This window comes from Dendrobates tinctorius, unplaced genomic scaffold (genome assembly GCF_039654945.1).
Source record: "Dendrobates tinctorius isolate UK_male_01 unplaced genomic scaffold, ASM3965494v1 ptg000353l, whole genome shotgun sequence".
NCBI classification, from domain to species: Eukaryota; Metazoa; Chordata; class Amphibia; order Anura; family Dendrobatidae; genus Dendrobates; species Dendrobates tinctorius.
In genome coordinates, this window is record NW_027362019.1 from 1559221 (window position 1) to 1577730 (window position 18510).

The 18510-nt window shown below is 50.7% G+C and overlaps 1 protein-coding gene across 9 annotated transcripts in view; it reads left to right on the plus strand.

Moving 5' to 3' along the window:
- The window catches only part of TPM2 (tropomyosin 2), a 103928-nt gene that overhangs the window by 64046 nt on the left and 21372 nt on the right, over nt 1-18510 (plus strand). For 5 of the 9 annotated variants that reach the window (XM_073562489.1, XM_073562491.1, XM_073562490.1 and 2 more), the window contains 3 exons: nt 5452-5585; nt 8013-8130; nt 8719-8789. In XM_073562489.1, the coding sequence (XP_073418590.1) occupies nt 5452-5585; nt 8013-8130; nt 8719-8789 (323 nt within the window). Of the gene's footprint in view, nt 1-2857; nt 2997-5451; nt 5586-8012; nt 8131-8718; nt 8790-18510 lie in introns of all 9 variants that reach the window. The other 4 variants (XM_073562496.1, XM_073562495.1, XM_073562494.1 and 1 more) reach the window with 1 other exon arrangement.

The following is an 18510-nucleotide window of genomic DNA, read 5'->3' on the forward strand; positions in this document are numbered from 1 at the left end:
GGTGGTTGATTGACAGAGGGGAGCGGCCGGAGAATAGCGGGGGGACAGGTGGATGATTGACAGAGGAGAGAGGCTGGGGAATAGCGGGGGGACAGGTGGATGATTGACAGAGCGTAGAGGCCGGGGAATAGTCGGGGGACAGGTGGATAAATGACAGAGGGGAGAGGCCAGGGAATAGCGGGGGGCAGGTGGATGATTGACAGAGGGGAGAGGCCAGGGAATAGCGGGGGACAGGTGGATGATTGACAGAGGGGAGAGGCCGGGGAATAGCGGGGGGACAGGTGGATGATTGACAGAGGGGAGAGGCCGGGGAATAGCGGGGGGACAGGTGGATGATTGACAGAGGGGAGAGGCCGGGGAATAGCGGGGGGACCGGTGGATTCATCGGGCAGCAGAGTTTAGGATAAATTGGAAGGGAGCGAGAGTGTGAACGGGGAGGCCACAGAGCAGGAGGTTACAAAAGTCAAAGGTGGGAGATGATGAGGGCATGGACTAGGGTTTTAGAAGATTCTTGATTAACCCCTTAACGTCCAATGACGGACATAGCCCGTCATTGGATGTTTCTCCTGCTTTGATGAGGGCTACGGCGGTGAACCCGAATCAAAGCCGGGACATGTCAGCTGTTTTGAACAGCTGACATGTGCCTGCAATAGGCGCAGGTGGAATTATGATCCGTCCGCACCTATTAGCTAGTTAAATGTCGCTGTCAAATGCTGACAACGGCTTTTAACCGGCGTTTCCAGCTGTGCAGCCGGAAATGCGCGCATCGCCGACCCCCGTCACGTGATCGGGGGTCAGTGGTACGTTGGCATAACAACCTGAGGTCTCCTGCAGACATCTATGGTTGTTGATGCCGCATTGCTATGAGCGCCATCCGGTGGTAATGCTGTAATTAAGCTACATTTATGGTGTGTGCACACACTGCGGATCCTGCTGCGGATTTTTCCTCGCGGATTTTGCAAAATCCGCAGGTGAAAAGACCTGCGGTTTATCTGCGGATCAGCCTGCGGTTTTCCCCTGCGGTTTGACACCTCTGCAATGGAAAATGGACATGCTGCGGTTTTGAAACTGCGGAGAAATCCGCACCGTGTGCACTGCAGTTTTTGTTTTCCATAGAATATAAAGGTACTGTACACTGCAGCAAAAACTGCTGTGGATCTCCAGGGCCAAAACCGCTGCGGATCCGCAGCAGAATCCGCAGCGTGTGCACACACCGTTGGACGATCTGCTCATCGCCTCTATGTAGCAGAGCCAATCAAGTATGGAATGCTTCCAGCCCCCATAGAGACTATTGAAGCATGCCAAAATAAAAAAAAAATGTTTTAAAAAATATAAAAAAAAGAAAAGTTTAAATCACCCCCCTTTCGCCCCATTCAAAATAAAACAATTAAAAAAAATCAAACCTACACATATTAGGTATCGCTGCGTTCAGAATCGCCCGATCTATCAATAAAAAAAGCATTAACCCGATCGCTAAACGGCGTAGCGGGAAGAAAAATCGAACCGCCGGAATTACGTTTTTTTGCTCGCTGTGACATTGCATTAAAATGCAATAACGGGGGATCAAAAGATCGTATCTGCAAAAAAGTGGTATCATTAAAAACGTCAGCCCGGCGCGCAAAAAATAAGACCCCACCCGACCCCAGATCACGAAAAATGGAGACGCTACGGGTCTCGGAAAATGGCAACTTTTTTTTTTACAAATTTTGGAATTTTTTTTCACCACTTAGATAAAACAGAACCCAGACATGTTTGGTGTCTATGAACTCGTAATGACCTGGAGAATCATAATGGCAGGGCAGTTTTAGCATTTAGTGAACCTAGCAAAAAAGCCAAGTAAAAAGCAAGTGTGGGATTGCACTTTTTTTTGCAATTTCACCGCACTTGGAATTTTTTTCCCGTTTTCTAGTACACAACATGGTAAAAGCAATGGTGTCGTTCAAAAGTACAACTCATCCCGCAAAAAATAAGCCCTCACATGGCCATATAGACGGAAAAATAAAAAAGTTATAGCTCTGGAAACAAGGGGAGCAAAAAACGAAAACGTAAAACCAAAAATACCCCAGGTCGTTAAGGGGTTAAGGAATGTACGGATCTGGAAAATATTTTAGAGTTGGAGTGGTCATTACGTGATAAGGGCTCGGATATGTGGTTTATAGGAGAGACTAGAGTCTAGGGTTGCCCTGAGGCAGCGAGCTTGTGGGACTGGGGAGAGTGGGCCGCCATTTACTTTCATGGATAGGTCCTTTGGAGGGTTTGAGGGAAAAATGATGAATTCTGTTTTGTCCAGATTCAGTTTTTGAGATCTTGCAGAGAAGAAGGATGAAATAGTGGACAGACATTATGGGATTTTGGATAGTAAGGAGCTAATATCGGGTCCAGAGAGGTTACATCATGTATGAAGAATTCTGGCAATTTTTTGTTGTGGTGAGGACTTGGTCCTGAGGACCATCCTTCACATCTGAAGCCTTTTGTATCAGTATTTCATCCTGTCCACTAAATCCTCTTATTTGCTAATGAGTGCAGTCACGGGAGGAGGCGACATCAGTGCTAGGGACATCATGGATGGTAGTGACAATATATCGTGGTGATATTATGGGTTGTGACATTAGAGGCGGTGATGACGTCATGGGTGGTGGTGACATTACGGCTGTTGGGTGGTGCACTCATTGGAGTGAGAGTTCAGCTTCAACTCTGGGTATGATACCAGTTAGTTTTAGGTTACATTGGTATTTTTCAGTTCTGATGGGTTGAGTTGTAGACCCACTCTTGCACCCCGGTGAGCTCTTCTCTATTCTTTGCATCAGCGCTTCTTCACAATATTACACAATGAGGTACAGAGTAGACTCACCTCTAGGTCGTCCTTGCCTGGTGCCACCTCAATAGCGGCAGTGAGGAAGAAGATCCAGGATCTTCAGCAGAAGGTGGATAATGCTGAGGAGCGTGGAGATCAGCTAAGGAAGGAGCTGGCTATGGAGAGGGAGGCTCGGGAGAGGGTAAGAAGGGTCTCGTGGACTTTCGGAACAGACGTTTGAGAGCTGCTTGTTATAATTCTGTTTATACAGTGGTGTTGGAGGTCTGCAGTTCAGGAACGTCTGGATGAATGTTTGCCTAGTTATTCCTGTGGTGCCGAGTATCCTCCTAATACACATCTCATGTCCTCCATATTGCTGAGTATCCTCCTAACACACATCTCATGTCCTCCATATTGCTGAGTATCCTCCTAACACAGATCTCATGTCCTCCATATTGCTGAGTATCCTCCTAACACAGATCTCATGTCCTCCATACTGCTGAGTATCCTCCTAACACAGATCTCATGTCCTCCATATTGCTGAGTATCCTCCTAACACAGATCTCATGTCCTCCATATTGCTGAGTATCCTCCTAACACAGATGTCATGTCCTCCATATTGCTGAGTATCCTCCTAACACAGATCTCATGTCCTCCATACTGCTGAGTATCCTCCTAACACAGATCTCATGTCCTCCATACTGCTGAGTATCCTTATACCTCATGTCCTCCATACTTCTGAGTATCCTCCTAACACAGATCTCATGTCCTCCATACTGCTGAGTATCCTTATACCTCATGTCCTCCATACTTCTGAGTATCCTCCTAACACAGATCTCATGTCCTCCATACTGCTGAGTAACCTTATACATCATGTGCTCCATACTTCTGAGTATCCTCCTAACACAGATCTCATGTCCTCCATACTGCTGAGTATCCTTATACCTCATGTCCTCCATACTTCTGAGTATCCTCCTAACACAGATCTCATGTCCTCCATACTGCTGAATATCCTCCTAACACAGATCTCATGTCCTCCATACTGCCGAGTTTCCTTATACCTCATGTCCTCCATACTGCCGAGTTTCCTTATACCTCATGCCCTCCATACTGCTGAGTACTGTCCTTACACCGTCCAGGTATCCTCCCTACACCCTGTTTTCCATATTTCAGTCATGGGCCACACCTAGTTGCCACCTCTGAGCCCCAACACCCCTCTTGGTACATTCCCTATTATTGGGATGGAGACTGTGGTCATCATCACCTGAAGTTCATCCTCATTGTGAACATAGATGGGCACAGTTCAGCTCCTGCCCCGTGATCAGGTGTGATCTGTGTTGTTGAATATTACATGAGCTGGTGCTCGCCGGTGTCACATTTACCTGCACATTCAGTAATTATTCATTACCTACAGCTGTGCCCGGTCTATGTTATGTCATACACTATCCTGTGTACCTGGCCACCAGAATGGAAAAGGGTTTAATATTGGTGTGTAGGGCTTATAAGGATGAGGAGAAACCCTGGGGATGGTGAAATAATGAGGAGAGACCCCGGGGATGGTGCAATAATGAGGAGAGACCCCGGGGGGTGGTGCAATAATGAGGAGAGACCCCAGGGGTGCTGTAATGATGAGGAGAGACCCCGGGGATGCTGTGATGATGAGGAGAGACCCCAGGGATGCTGTAATAATGAGGAGAGACCCCGGGGATGGTGTAACGATGAGGAGAGACCCGGGGGATGCTGTAATGCTGAGGAGAGACCCCGGGGATGGTGTAACGATGAGGAGAGACCCCGGGGATGCTGTAATGATGAGGAGAGACCCCGGGGATGGTGTAACGCTGAGGAGAGACCCCGGGGATGGTGTGACGCTGAGGAGAACCCCGGGGATGGTGTGACGCTGAGGAGAGACCCCCAGAGGGATGGTGTAATGACGAGGAGAGACCCCGGGGATGGTGTAACGCTGAGGAGAGACCCCGGGGATGGCGTAATGATGAGGCGAGACCCCGAGGATGGTGTAATGATGAGGAGAGACCCCGAGGATGGTGTAATGATGAGGAGAGACCCCTGGGGATGGTGTAATGATGAGGAGAGACCCCCGGGGATGGTGTAATGATGAGGAGAGAGCCCGGGGATGGTGTGACGCTGAGGAGAGACCCTGGGGATGGTGTGAGCTGAGGAGAGACCCCGGGGATGGTGTAATGCTGAGGAGAGACCCCGGGGATGGTGTGACGCTGAGGAGACCCCGGGGATGGTGTAGCGCTGAGGAGAGACCCCGGTGATGGTGTAGCACTGAGGAGAGACCCCGGGGATGGTGTGACGCTGAGGAGAGACCCCGGGAATGGTGTGATGCTGAGGAGAGACCCCGGGGATGGTGTGACGCTGAGGAGAGACCCCGGGGATGGTGTAATGCTGAGGAGAGACCCCCAGAGGGATGGTGTGATGTAGAGCATAGACCTGCAGGCGGACAATGTGATGATGAGTTTGGACCCCATGGAGGGGCAGCTCCTGATCTGGCTCCTGAGCCTGCTCTGACCTGTTGTTTCTCTCTTGTACCAGGTTTAGCTGTGGGGCACTGCTCCCATTAGCGCCACCCACAGGTGGGGTAGAAGCTCCTCCAGCATTCTCTGCTCAGTGCCCTGTGATTTCCTGTGTTTCAGGCAGAGGCCGACGTAGCGTCTCTGAACAGACGCATCCAGCTGGTGGAGGAGGAGCTGGACCGGGCACAGGAGCGTCTGGCCACCGGACTGCAGAAGCTGGAGGAGACCGAGAAGGCAGTAGACGAGAGCGAGAGGTGAGTGAGACCGTGCTGGACACAGCACTGCCATCTGCAGTGCACCTCTCCTCCACCTCTTCACAGATACAGTGTTTATAACAAGTCTACCCATCCCAGGTAAAATAAGACGTTTCAGTCATGGAAAATAATCATCCAAGAATCATTGCAGAGCTTTCTCCTCTTGTATTCATGCTCATCTATGCAGATTCATTGAGAAACAAGCTGAAATCAGGTTGGTTGGAAAGTAAAAAGAATAAAGCTATAATGTGATTGCATAAGTGTGAGGAGGATTGTCCGCACCTTTTTTGGTCTGCAAATAGCTGACAACACAGCAAAGGATCTCAGTGTGGAAAGTTGTCAATCAGGAGATAATACAGAGACATTTGCCAGGCATTAGATCTACCGAGACGCCGTGAAATATCATGAAGAAGGGTCTGAAATCTGGCCCGGCAGTGACTTTACCGAGAAGTGATCATTCCTCAAAACTTATGAACAGTAATTGGAAGACCGCCTCTCACATGCAGTTCCAAGGTTTATTAATATAAATCTTTACAAATCTTGTAAACTGTCTTACAGATGTGTGTGTCCGTCTTCTTATTACTGCTTATAAGTGTAACATGAGTGCCGCAATTTCCAGGGTGCAAATTGGATTCATCATTCAGACTCAAAATAGACAAAAAGAGAAGCAGAAAATCATCCTTGGACGTTGCCGGGGGGCTGACGGCAACATTAAAGGAACTGCAGTAATTTCCAGCCAGTCCTGGTTGTGTCCTGAATATAACAATCGTCTGTTTTCGTCATATGTCTGGCCTGTGGGGTCGGAAGGCAAGATGGAAGTGTTTGCTGACAAAGAAATACATCCAAGCTCGACAATGTTTTACCAAAACCCCCATCACGTAGGGAACGTGCATGTGAAAACATGTTATGTCTGAGACCAAAGTGGGTTTTTTTGTCCATAACTCCAAAAGGCACAAACAAAGTCAACACCGCCCATCACCAGAAGATCACCATCCCCACAGTGAGGCACGGTGGAGGCAACATTGTACTCTGGGGCCGTTTTTCAGCAGCTGTAACTGGAACTTCACTCACGGTGGACGGAATTATGAACAGAAAAAATATTAGAGAATTTTACTTCAAACCTTCCGGCCTCTGGTAAAAAGATGAAGATGAGGAATGGCAACGCAACAACAACCCTAAGCGACGTTCAAACCATCAAATGAATCACTTCTCCAGAAGGAGATAGAAGTTTTGGAATGGCCAAGCCCAACCCAGACCTGAGCTCATGGGACACTGTGGTGACCTGAAGAGGGCGCCGTACACAGGAGAGGCCCCCGCAATCTTTGGTGACCTGAAGAGGGCGCTGTACACAGGAGATGCCCCCTCAATCTGACAGATGTGGAGCTGCTGTAAGGAAGAGCCTGCAAAGATCGCTAATTCTAGATGTTCCGCGTTGCTACACCCAGACCCCAAAAGACTGTATGCTACCCGAAATTCACAGGAAACAGCAACAAAGTATTACTAAGGGTGTGCAGATATATACAACCACATTATTTACTTTTTCTTTTTTTTCACCAAAAAAGATTTCAGTTTGTTTCTTGCTGAATTTGTAAGGATTATGGGCGACATTGTTAAAGAAAAAAAATCTGAAATTATTCTGCATGGCAAAAATCTGGGATTTTACATGGATGTGTATATATTCTACATCCACGGTATATAGTGATATACATGTACCGCTGCAGATCTGCATGTCATCACTCCTCTACCTCCTGACTGTGACAGCGGGGGGGGTGCCAATGGCTGAGATTACGCCGGATTTGTAGCTACCTGGTTATGGGATAGGATGGGCTGCTGGTAGACGCCAGACACCACTCCAGGGCAGTCCACTGACCTGCAGCAGCTGACCGAAGGGCCAGAGGCAGAGCATGAAGTACAGACTGCAGAGACAAAGACATGGTCAGGAAGTTAGAGGTCAGGGCAGGCAGCACAGGTTCAAAATATCTAGCTGGTGTCAGGAGCAGAGATATGAGGCAAAACAAGAAGACAATCCTGTTGAGAAACAGGAGAGACAAACAACAAAACACCTTAACTAGGGAATAGATGCCAGCTGCAACCAAAGCTCAGGCAAGGAGTGGAGGGAAGAGCTGCCGAACACATCCACTGCTGACGGGATAGGCCAGGGAAGCAGAACTATGCAGGACACAGCAGGGTTGAATTCCTGCAGAGTCTGGCTGAGCCTGGTTTAGATAGCAGGAAGATGCAGCAGTGATGGGAGTGCTGCAAGAGGCAACTCGGTGAGACGGACTGGCACGAGGTGAGGCAGAGCAATGACTGCAGTGAATAAGATGATGAATTGCCGGTGTGACACTAACACATTGATATTTCCCGCAGACTATTGCACAAGGTCTCTCCTGGGATCTTTGGGACTAATTCACGTCTCTTTTTCAGAGGAATGAAAGTCATTGAGAACAGGGCCACCAAAGACGAGGAGAAGATGCACGACCAGGACCTGCAGCTCAAAGAAGCCAAGCACGTCGCTGAGGACTCTGACCGGAAGTATGAGGAGGTGAGTCCTGCGGGTGGCAACGGACACTTGGGGTGTGTCCCCTACATATCCACCATAACCCTTAGCGAGAACATGGGAACATTAAGGTGTCTGCTCTGCTCCTCACTCCTACTATAAATCAGTTGAGATCATGGTCCTTTGACATCGCTACACCCGGGACTCCCCCCTCCCAGACTGTGGTCCTGTGACATCATTACATCCGGGAGCCCCCCCGACTGTGGTTCTGTAACACCAGTACACCTGAGACCCTCACGACTGTGGTTCTCTGACATCTCTACACCCGGGACCCCCCAACTGTGAATCTACTACATAACTATGCTCTGGACCCCTGGCTGTGGCCCTCTGACGTCACTTCACCCTGAACCCCCTCAACTTTGGTCCTATGACATCTTTATATCTTGGGCCCCAGCCATGGTCCTGTGATATTACAGGAGAACCTCCGTTGTGCATGTTATCACGCTATCACAGGAGCACCAGGGACCCTCTGACCCATGTACTGATTTTTAGGGTACAGAGGAGCAGACATAATGATTGTTTCCTAGTAGATGAAGGTGGTTGGGGTCTTACCTGTCCTCTTGTCTCTTGCAGGTTGCCCGCAAACTAGTAGTTATAGAGGGAGAATTAGAACGATCTGAAGAGAGAGCAGAGGTGGCTGAGAGGTGAGTAACAGGCGGCTCATGGAGTGGGATACGTCCATTCTCTTCATGGAGCGCGAAGCTACCAGCACTAGTAAGAAATAGTAAAGTACGGCAGCTGTCTCATGAGCGCTTCTGTGTGCTCCACGAGAGCGCGGCTGTCAGACATCTCTGGTTATCTCCTGAAGAACAAAAGTCAGCTCGGAAATCAGAGGCCTTCTGTTCCCCGACCCTCATCTCTGTGAAGCCCCCAGATACACTACCGTATTCATACGTCCTGAACATTTCCACATTTTCCACATTACACCCACAAACTGAAATCAGGTTTTTCTGTGACACCAAGTAGCGAGATAGTGACGAGTGACGGAAATGATACGAGGTTTTCTAAATATTTTATGTATAGAAATGTGAACATTGTGAGGTGCATTAGTGTTCAGCCCCGGAGTCAGTACTTTGTAGGAACATCTTACTCTGCAATTAATGCTGCTGTCTTTTGGGGTCTGTCTCTCCAGCTTTCTCTCCAGTCTTTTGGGGTCTGTCTCTCCAGCTTTCTCTCCAGTCTTTTGGGGTCTGTCTCTCCAGCTTTCTCTGCTGTCTTTTGGGGTCTGTCTCTCCAGCTTTCTCTGCAGTCTTTTGGGGTCTGTCGCTTCTGCTTTCTCTGCAGTCTTTTGGGGTCTGTCTCTCCAGCTTTCTCTCCAGTCATTTGGGGTCTGTCTCTCCAGCTTTCTGTGCAGTCTTTGGGGGTCTGTCTCTTCAGCTTTCTCTCCAGTCTTTTGGGGTCTGTCTCTTCAGCTTTCTCTGCAGTCTTTTGGGGTCTGTCTCTCCAGCTTTCTCTGCAGTCTTTTGGGGTCGGTCTCTCCAGCTTTCTCTCCAGTCTTTTGGGGTCTGTCTCTTCAGCTTTATCTGCAGTCTTTTGGGGTCTGTCTCTCCAGCTTTCTCTGCAGTCTTTTGGGATCTGTCTCTCCAGCTTTCTCTCCAGTCTTTTGGGGTCTGTCTCTTCAGCTTTATCTGCAGTCTTTTGGGGTCTGTATCCCCAGCTTTCTCTCCAGTCTTTTGGGGTCTGTCTCTCCATCTTTCTCTGCAGTCTTTTGGGGTCTGTCTCTCCACCTTTCTCTGCAGTCTTTGGGGGTCTGTCTCTTCAGCTTTCTCTCCAGTCTTTTGGGCTCTGTCTCTCCAGCTTTCTCTGCAGTCTTTTGGGGTCTGTCTCTCCAGCTTTCTCTCCAGTCTTTTTGGGTCTGTCTCTTCAACTATCTATACAGTCTTAGGGGGTCTGTCTCTCCAGCTTTCTCTCCAGTCTTTTGGGCTCTGTCTCTCCAGCTTTCTCTCCAGTCTTTTTGGGTCTGTCTCTTCAGCTATCTCTACAGTCTTTGGGGGTCTGTCTCCTCAGCTTTCTCTCCAGTCTTTTGGGCTCTGTCTCTCCAGCTTTCTCTGCAGTCTTTTGGGGTGTCTCTTCAGCTATCTCTGCAGTCTTTTGGGGTCTGTCTCTCCAGCTATCTCTGCAGTTTTTTGGGGTCTGTCTCTCCAGCTTTCTCTGCAGTCTTTTGGGGTCTGTCTCTCCAGCTTTCTCTCCTGTCTTTTTGGGTCCGTCTCTTCAGCTATCTCTGCAGTCTTTTGGGGTCTGTCTCTCCAGCTTTCTCTCTAGTCTTTTGGGGTCTGTCTCTTCAGCTTTCTCTGCACTCTTTTGGGGTCTGTCTTTCGAGCTTTCTCTCCAGTCTTTTGGTCTGTCCAGCTTTCTCTGCAGTCTTTTGGGGTCTGTCTCTCCTTTCTTTGCATTTTCTTTTGGTCTGTCTCTCCACCTTTCTCTGCAGTCTTTGGGGGTCTATCTCTCCAGCTTTCTCTGCAGTCTTTAGGGGTCTGTCTCCAGCTTTCTCTGCAGTCCTTTGGGCTCTGTCTCTCCAGCTTTGCACATCTTGCGGTGACATTTTGCCCCTTGCTCTTTGGCCCCTCGCTCTCGCTCAGTGAGATTAGATGGAGTCATCTGTGATCAGTAATTTTCATGTCTTGCAGCAGATTCTCTGGGATTTGGGTCTGGACTGGGACGTTCACACACAGGAATATAATTTGATCTAAACCCCCCGTTACTGTGGTTCTCTGACATCGCTACACCCAGGACCCCCCAACGGTGAATCTAGCACATCACTATAGTTGGGACCCCTGGCTGTGACCCTTTGACATCTCTTCATCTGGAAACCCCCCCAACAGTGGTCCTTTGACATCTTATACACTTAGGACCCCACCTCCCCCATAGTGACCTGTGACAACACGACGCCTGACCGCCCTTTTCCCTCACTGAGGTCCTGTGACATTGTCTTTACACACTTAAAGATGTAACTCTGGCAGGATGTTGAGGGTCGTTGTCCTGCTGGAAGGTGAACTTACACCCCAGTCCCAGTCTCAATTTTTCTCCATGATTGTCCTGTATTTAGCTCCATTCACATTTGCATCAACTCTGACCAGCTTCCCTACCCCTGCTTAAGAAAAGTCTCCCCACAGCATGATGCTGCCACCACCATGTGTGACAGTGTGGATGATGTTTTCATGGTGATGTGCACTGTTAATTTTCCACCACACACAGCATTTTGCATTGAGCCCAAACAGTTCTCCTTTGGTCTCATCTGAGCAGAGAACCTTCTTCCACATTCTTGCTGTATCCGCTACATCATGGATTTTTGCAAATTAGACTTCTTATGACTTTCAGAAATGTTTTTCTTCTTGTCACTCTTCTTAATGGCCAGATTTGTGGAGTACACAGCTAATAGTTCTCCTGTGGACAGATTCTCCCACCTGAGCTGTGAATGTTTGCAGATCCTCCAGTGACCATGTGCGTCTTGGCTGCTTCTCTAATTAGTGTTCTTGTTGCTTGGGATGTCAGGTTGGGTGTGCGGCCATGTCTTGGGAGTTTTGCAGTTATGCCAATACTCCTTCCATTTTTGGATGATGGATTGAACATTGCATCAGGAGATATTCAGAGCTTGGACTATTTTTTATAATCTCACCCTGCCATACTCTTCTCCACAACTTTATCCCTGACCTGTTTGGTGGGCTCCTTGGTTTTCATGATGCTGTTGGTTCCCCAGTCTTCTCAAACCTCTGAGGCTTTCAGAGAACAACTGTAGTTACACTAAGAAGAAATCACACCCAGGTGAACGCAGTGTACTAATTATGTGAGTTCAGGAGGTGATTGGTCATTCAGGTTTTTATTTAGGGGTATCCGACTACAGAGACCTGTTTACTAATGCACCTCACAATGATCAGATGTATATCTTCACAATTAGAAAATGATGTATCATTTCCTTTGCACGTCACAAAAACTCGCTACTCTTGTCGGTATGAAAGAAAATCCAAATAAAGTACATTTAAGTTTGTGGGTGTTACGTGAAAAGTGTGGAAGTGTTTACAGAGTATGAAGACTTTCACAAGGCATTGTAGACTGTCACCTGCACCTGTTGATGGTAGGCAATAAAGTAGGTACAGAATCTGCAGAATGGTTTATGGACGGTAAACGTAAACTGATCCATCAGAAGTAAATCGGGGAGCGAACAAGATTTCACGATCTCTACCTTTTAGAGGTTACAATAAGCCCATCCGTCTCCAGCAGAACGACACTCTATAACTTCTCTGGATCGTCCCACCGCGACTCTACAGTCATCACTAAATGCTGGACCCAATGCTTCACCTAATAACAACAGACCTGGAGTACAGTAGTGACCGTCCCACCTCAGCCCTACAGTCACCGCTAATCCCAGGACCCCGGAATCCCCCTAATAACAGAGCTGGAGTACAGGAGTGACCGTCCCACCTCAGCTCTACAGTCACCGCTAATCCCAGGACCCCGGAATCCTCCTAATAACAGACCTGGAGTGCAGGAGTGACCGTCCCACCTCAGCTCTACAGTCACCGCTAATCCCAGGACCCCGGAATCCTCCTAATAACAGACCTGGAGTGCAGGAGTGACCGTCCCACCTCAGCTCTACAGTCACCGCTAATCCCAGGACCCCGGAATCCCCCTAATAACAGAGCTGGAGTACAGGAGTGACCGTCCCACCTCAGCTCTACAGTCACCGCTAATCCCAGGACCCCAGAATCCTCCTAATAACAGACCTGGAGTGCAGGAGTGACCGTCCCACCTCAGCTCTACAGCCACCGCTAATCCCTGGACCCCGGAATCCTCCTAATAACAGACCTGGAGTGCAGGAGTGACCGTCCCACCTCAGCTCTACAGTCACCAGTAATCCCAGGACCCCAGAATCCTCCTAATAACAGACCTGGAGTACAGGAGTGACCGTCCCACCTCAGCTCTACAGTCACCGCTAATCCCAGGACCCCGGAATCCTCCTAATAACAGACCTGGAGTGCAGGAGTGACCGTCCCACCTCAGCTCTACAGCCACCACTAATCCCTGGACCCCGGAATCCTCCTAATAACAGACCTGGAGTGCAGGAGTGACCGTCCCACCTCAGCTCTACAGTCACCAGTAATCCCAGGACCCCAGAATCCTCCTAATAACAGACCTGGAGTACAGGAGTGACCGTCCCACCTCAGCTCTACAGTCACCGCTAATCCCAGGACCCCAGAATCCTCCTAATAACAGACCTGGAGTACAGGAGTGACCGTCCCACCTCAGCTCTACAGTCACCACTAATCCCAGGACATCAGAATCCTCCTAATAACAGACCTGGAGTACAGGAGTGACCGTCCCACCTCAGCTCTACAGTCACCACTAATCCCAGGACCCCGGAATGCTCCTAATAACAGACCTGGAGTGCAGGAGTGACCGTCCCACCTCAGCTCTACAGTCACCGCTAATCCCAGGACCCCGGAATCCTGCTAATAACAGACCTGGAGTACAGGAGTGACTGTCCCACCTCAGCTCTACAGTCACCGCTAATCCCAGGACCCCGGAATCCCCCTAATAACAGACCTGAAGTACAGGAGTGACCGTCCCACCTCAGCCCTACAGTCACCACTAATCCCAGGACCCCAGAATCCCCCTAATAACAGACCTGGAGTACAGGAGTGACCGTCCCACCTCAGCCCTACAGTCACCACTAATCCCAGGACCCCGGAATCCCCCTAATAACAGACCTGGAGTACAGGAGTGACCGTCCCACCTCAGCTCTACAGTCACCAATAATCCCAGGACCCCGGAATCCCCCTAATAACAGACCTGGAGTACAGGAGTGACCGTCCCACCTCAGCTCTACAGTCACCGCTAATCCCAGGACCCCAGAATCCTCCTAATAACAGACCTGGAGTACAGGAGTGACCGTCCCACCTCAGCTCTACAGTCACCGCTAATCCCAGGACCCCAGAATCCTCCTAATAACAGACCTGGATTACAGGAGTGACCGTCCCACCTCAGCTCTACAGTCACCGCTAATCCCAGGACCCCGGAATCCCCCTAATAACAGACCTGGATTACAGGAGTGACCGTCCCACCTCAGCTCTACAGTCACCGCTAATCCCAGGACCCCGGAATCCCCCTAATAACAGACCTGGATTACAGGAGTGACCGTCCCACCTCAGCTCTACAGTCACCGCTAATCCCAGGACCCCAGAATCCTCCTAATAACAGACCTGGATTACAGGAGTGACCGTCCCACCTCAGCCCTACAGTCACCGCTAATCCCAGGACCCCAGAATCCTCCTAATAACAGACCTGGAGTACAGGAGTGACCGTCCCACCTCAGCTCTACAGTCACCGCTAATCCCAGGACCCCAGAATCCTCCTAATAACAGACCTGGAGTACAGGAGTGACCGTCCCACCTCAGCTCTACAGTCACCGCTAATCCCAGGACCCCGGAATCCCCCTAATAACAGACCTGGATTACAGGAGTGACCGTCCCACCTCAGCTCTACAGTCACCGCTAATCCCAGGACCCCGGAATCCACCTAATAACAGACCTGGAGTGCAGGAGTGATCATCCCACCTCAGCTCTACAGTCACCGCTAATCCCAGGACCCCAGAATCCTCCTAATAACAGAGCTGGAGTACAGGAGTGACCGTCCCACCTCAGCTCTACAGTCACCGCTAATCCCAGGACCCCGGAATCCCCCTAATAACAGAGCTGGAGTACAGGAGTGACCGTCCCACCTCAGCTCTACAGTCACCGCTAATCCCAGGACCCCAGAATCCTCCTAATAACAGACCTGGAGTACAGGAGTGACCGTCCCACCTCAGCTCTACAGTCACCGCTAATCCCAGGACCCCAGAATCCTCCTAATAACAGACCTGGAGTACAGGAGTGACCGTCCCACCTCAGCTCTACAGTCACCGCTAATCCCAGGACCCCAGAATCCTCCTAATAACAGACCTGGAGTACAGGAGTGACCGTCCCACCTCAGCTCTACAGTCACCGCTAATCCCAGGACCCCGGAATCCCCCTAATAACAGACCTGGAGTACAGGAGTGACCGTCCCACCTCAGCTCTACAGTCACCGCTAATCCCAGGACCCCGGAATCCCCCTAGTAACAGACCTGGAGTACAGGAGTGACCGTCCCACCTCAGCTCTACAGTCACCGCTAATCCCAGGACCCCAGAATCCTCCTAATAACAGACCTGGAGTACAGGAGTGACCGTCCCACCTCAGCTCTACAGTCACCGCTAATCCCAGGACCCCAGAATCCTCCTAATAACAGACCTGGAGTACAGGAGTGACCGTCCCACCTCAGCTCTACAGTCACCGCTAATCCCAGGACCCCAGAATCCTCCTAATAACAGACCTGGAGTACAGGAGTGACCGTCCCACCTCAGCTCTACAGTCACCGCTAATCCCAGGACCCCAGAATCCTCCTAATAACAGACCTGGAGTACAGGAGTGACCGTCCCACCTCAGCTCTACAGTCACCGCTAATCCCAGGACCCCAGAATCCTCCTAATAACAGACCTGGAGTACAGGAGTGACCGTCCCACCTCAGCTCTACAGTCACCGCTAATCCCAGGACCCCGGAATCCCCCTAATAACAGACCTGGAGTACAGGAGTGACCGTCCCACCTCAGCTCTACAGTCACCGCTAATCCCAGGACCCCAGAATCCTCCTAATAACAGACCTGGAGTACAGGAGTGACCGTCCCACCTCAGCTCTACAGTCACCGCTAATCCCAGGACCCCAGAATCCTCCTAATAACAGACCTGGAGTACAGGAGTGACCGTCCCACCTCAGCTCTACAGTCACCGCTAATCCCAGGACCCCAGAATCCTCCTAATAACAGACCTGGAGTACAGGAGTGACCGTCCCACCTCAGCTCTACAGTCACCGCTAATCCCAGGACCCCAGAATCCTCCTAATAACAGACCTGGAGTACAGGAGTGACCGTCCCACCTCAGCTCTACAGTCACCGCTAATCCCAGGACCCCAGAATCCTCCTAATAACAGACCTGGAGTACAGGAGTGACCGTCCCACCTCAGCTCTACAGTCACCGCTAATCCCAGGACCCCAGAATCCTCCTAATAACAGACCTGGAGTACAGGAGTGACCGTCCCACCTCAGCCCTACAGTCACCACTAATCCCAGGACCCCAGAATCCTCCTAATAACAGACCTGGAGTACAGGAGTGACCGTCCCACCTCAGCCCTACAGTCACCACTAATCCCAGGACCCCAGAATCCTCCTAATAACAGACCTGGAGTACAGGAGTGACCGTCCCACCTCAGCTCTACAGTCACCGCTAATCCCAGGACCCCAGAATCCTCCTAATAACAGACCTGGAGTACAGGAGTGACCGTCCCACCTCAGCTCTACAGTCACCGCTAATCCCAGGACCCCGGAATCCTCCTAATAACAGACCTGGAGTACAGGAGTGACCGTCCCACCTCAGCTCTACAGTCACCGCTAATCCCAGGACCCCAGAATCCTCCTAATAACAGACCTGGAGTACAGGAGTGACCGTCCCACCTCAGCTCTACAGTCACCGCTAATCCCAGGACCCCAGAATCCTCCTAATAACAGACCTGGAGTACAGGAGTGACCGTCCCACCTCAGCTCTACAGTCACCGCTAATCCCAGGACCCCAGAATCCTCCTAATAACAGACCTGGAGTACAGGAGTGACCGTCCCACCTCAGCTCTACAGTCACCGCTAATCCCAGGACCCCAGAATCCTCCTAATAACAGACCTGGAGTACAGGAGTGACCGTCCCACCTCAGCTCTACAGTCACCGCTAATCCCAGGACCCCAGAATCCTCCTAATAACAGACCTGGAGTACAGGAGTGACCGTCCCACCTCAGCCCTACAGTCACCGCTAATCCCAGGACCCCAGAATCCTCCTAATAACAGACCTGGAGTACAGGAGTGACCGTCCCACCTCAGCCCTACAGTCACCGCTAATCCCAGGACCCCAGAATCCTCCTAATAACAGACCTGGAGTACAGGAGTGACCGTCCCACCTCAGCCCTACAGTCACCACTAATCCCAGGACCCCAGAATCCTCCTAATAACAGACCTGGAGTACAGGAGTGACCGTCCCACCTCAGCTCTACAGTCACCGCTAATCCCAGGACCCCGGAATCCCCCTAATAACAGACCTGGAGTACAGGAGTGACCGTCCCACCTCAGCTCTACAGTCACCGCTAATCCCAGGACCCCGGAATCCCCCTAATAACAGACCTGGAGTACAGGAGTGACCGTCCCACCTCAGCTCTACAGTCACCGCTAATCCCAGGACCCCAGAATCCTCCTAATAACAGACCTGGAGTACAGGAGTGACCGTCCCACCTCAGCTCTACAGTCACCACTAATCCCAGGACCCCAGAATCCTCCTAATAACAGACCTGGAGTACAGGAGTGACCGTCCCACCTCAGCTCTACAGTCACCGCTAATCCCAGGACCCCGGAATCCCCCTAATAACAGACCTGGAGTACAGGAGTGACCGTCCCACCTCAGCTCTACAGTCACCACTAATCCCAGGACCCCGGAATCCCCCTAATAACAGACCTGGAGTACAGGAGTGACCGTCCCACCTCAGCTCTACAGTCACCGCTAATCCCAGGACCCCGGAATCCTCCTAATAACAGACCTGGAGTACAGGAGTGACCGTCCCACCTCAGCTCTACAGTCACCGCTAATCCCAGGACCCCAGAATCCTCCTAATAACAGACCTGGACTACAGGAGTGACCGTCCCACCTCAGCTCTACAGTCACCGCTAATCCCAGGACCCCGGAATCCCCCTAATAACAGACCTGGAGTACAGGAGTGACCGTCCCACCTCAGCTCTACAGTCACCGCTAATCCCAGGACCCCAGAATCCTCCTAATAACAGACCTGGAGTACAGAAGTGACCGTCCCACCTCAGCTCTACAGTCACCGCTAATCCCAGGACCCCGGAATCCCCCTAATAACAGACCTGAAGTACAGGAGTGACCGTCCCACCTCAGCTCTACAGTCACCGCTAATCCCAGGACCCCGGAATCCCCCTAATAACAGACCTGGAGTACAGGAGTGACCGTCCCACCTCAGCTCTACAGTCACCGCTAATCCCAGGACCCCAGAATCCTCCTAATAACAGACCTGGAGTACAGGAGTGACCGTCCCACCTCAGCTCTACAGTCACCGCTAATCCCAGGACCCCAGAATCCTCCTAATAACAGACCTGGACTACAGGAGTGACCGTCCCACCTCAGCTCTACAGTCACCGCTAATCCCAGGACCCCGGAATCCCCCTAATAACAGACCTGGAGTACAGGAGTGACCGTCCCACCTCAGCTCTACAGTCACCGCTAATCCCAGGACCCCGGAATCC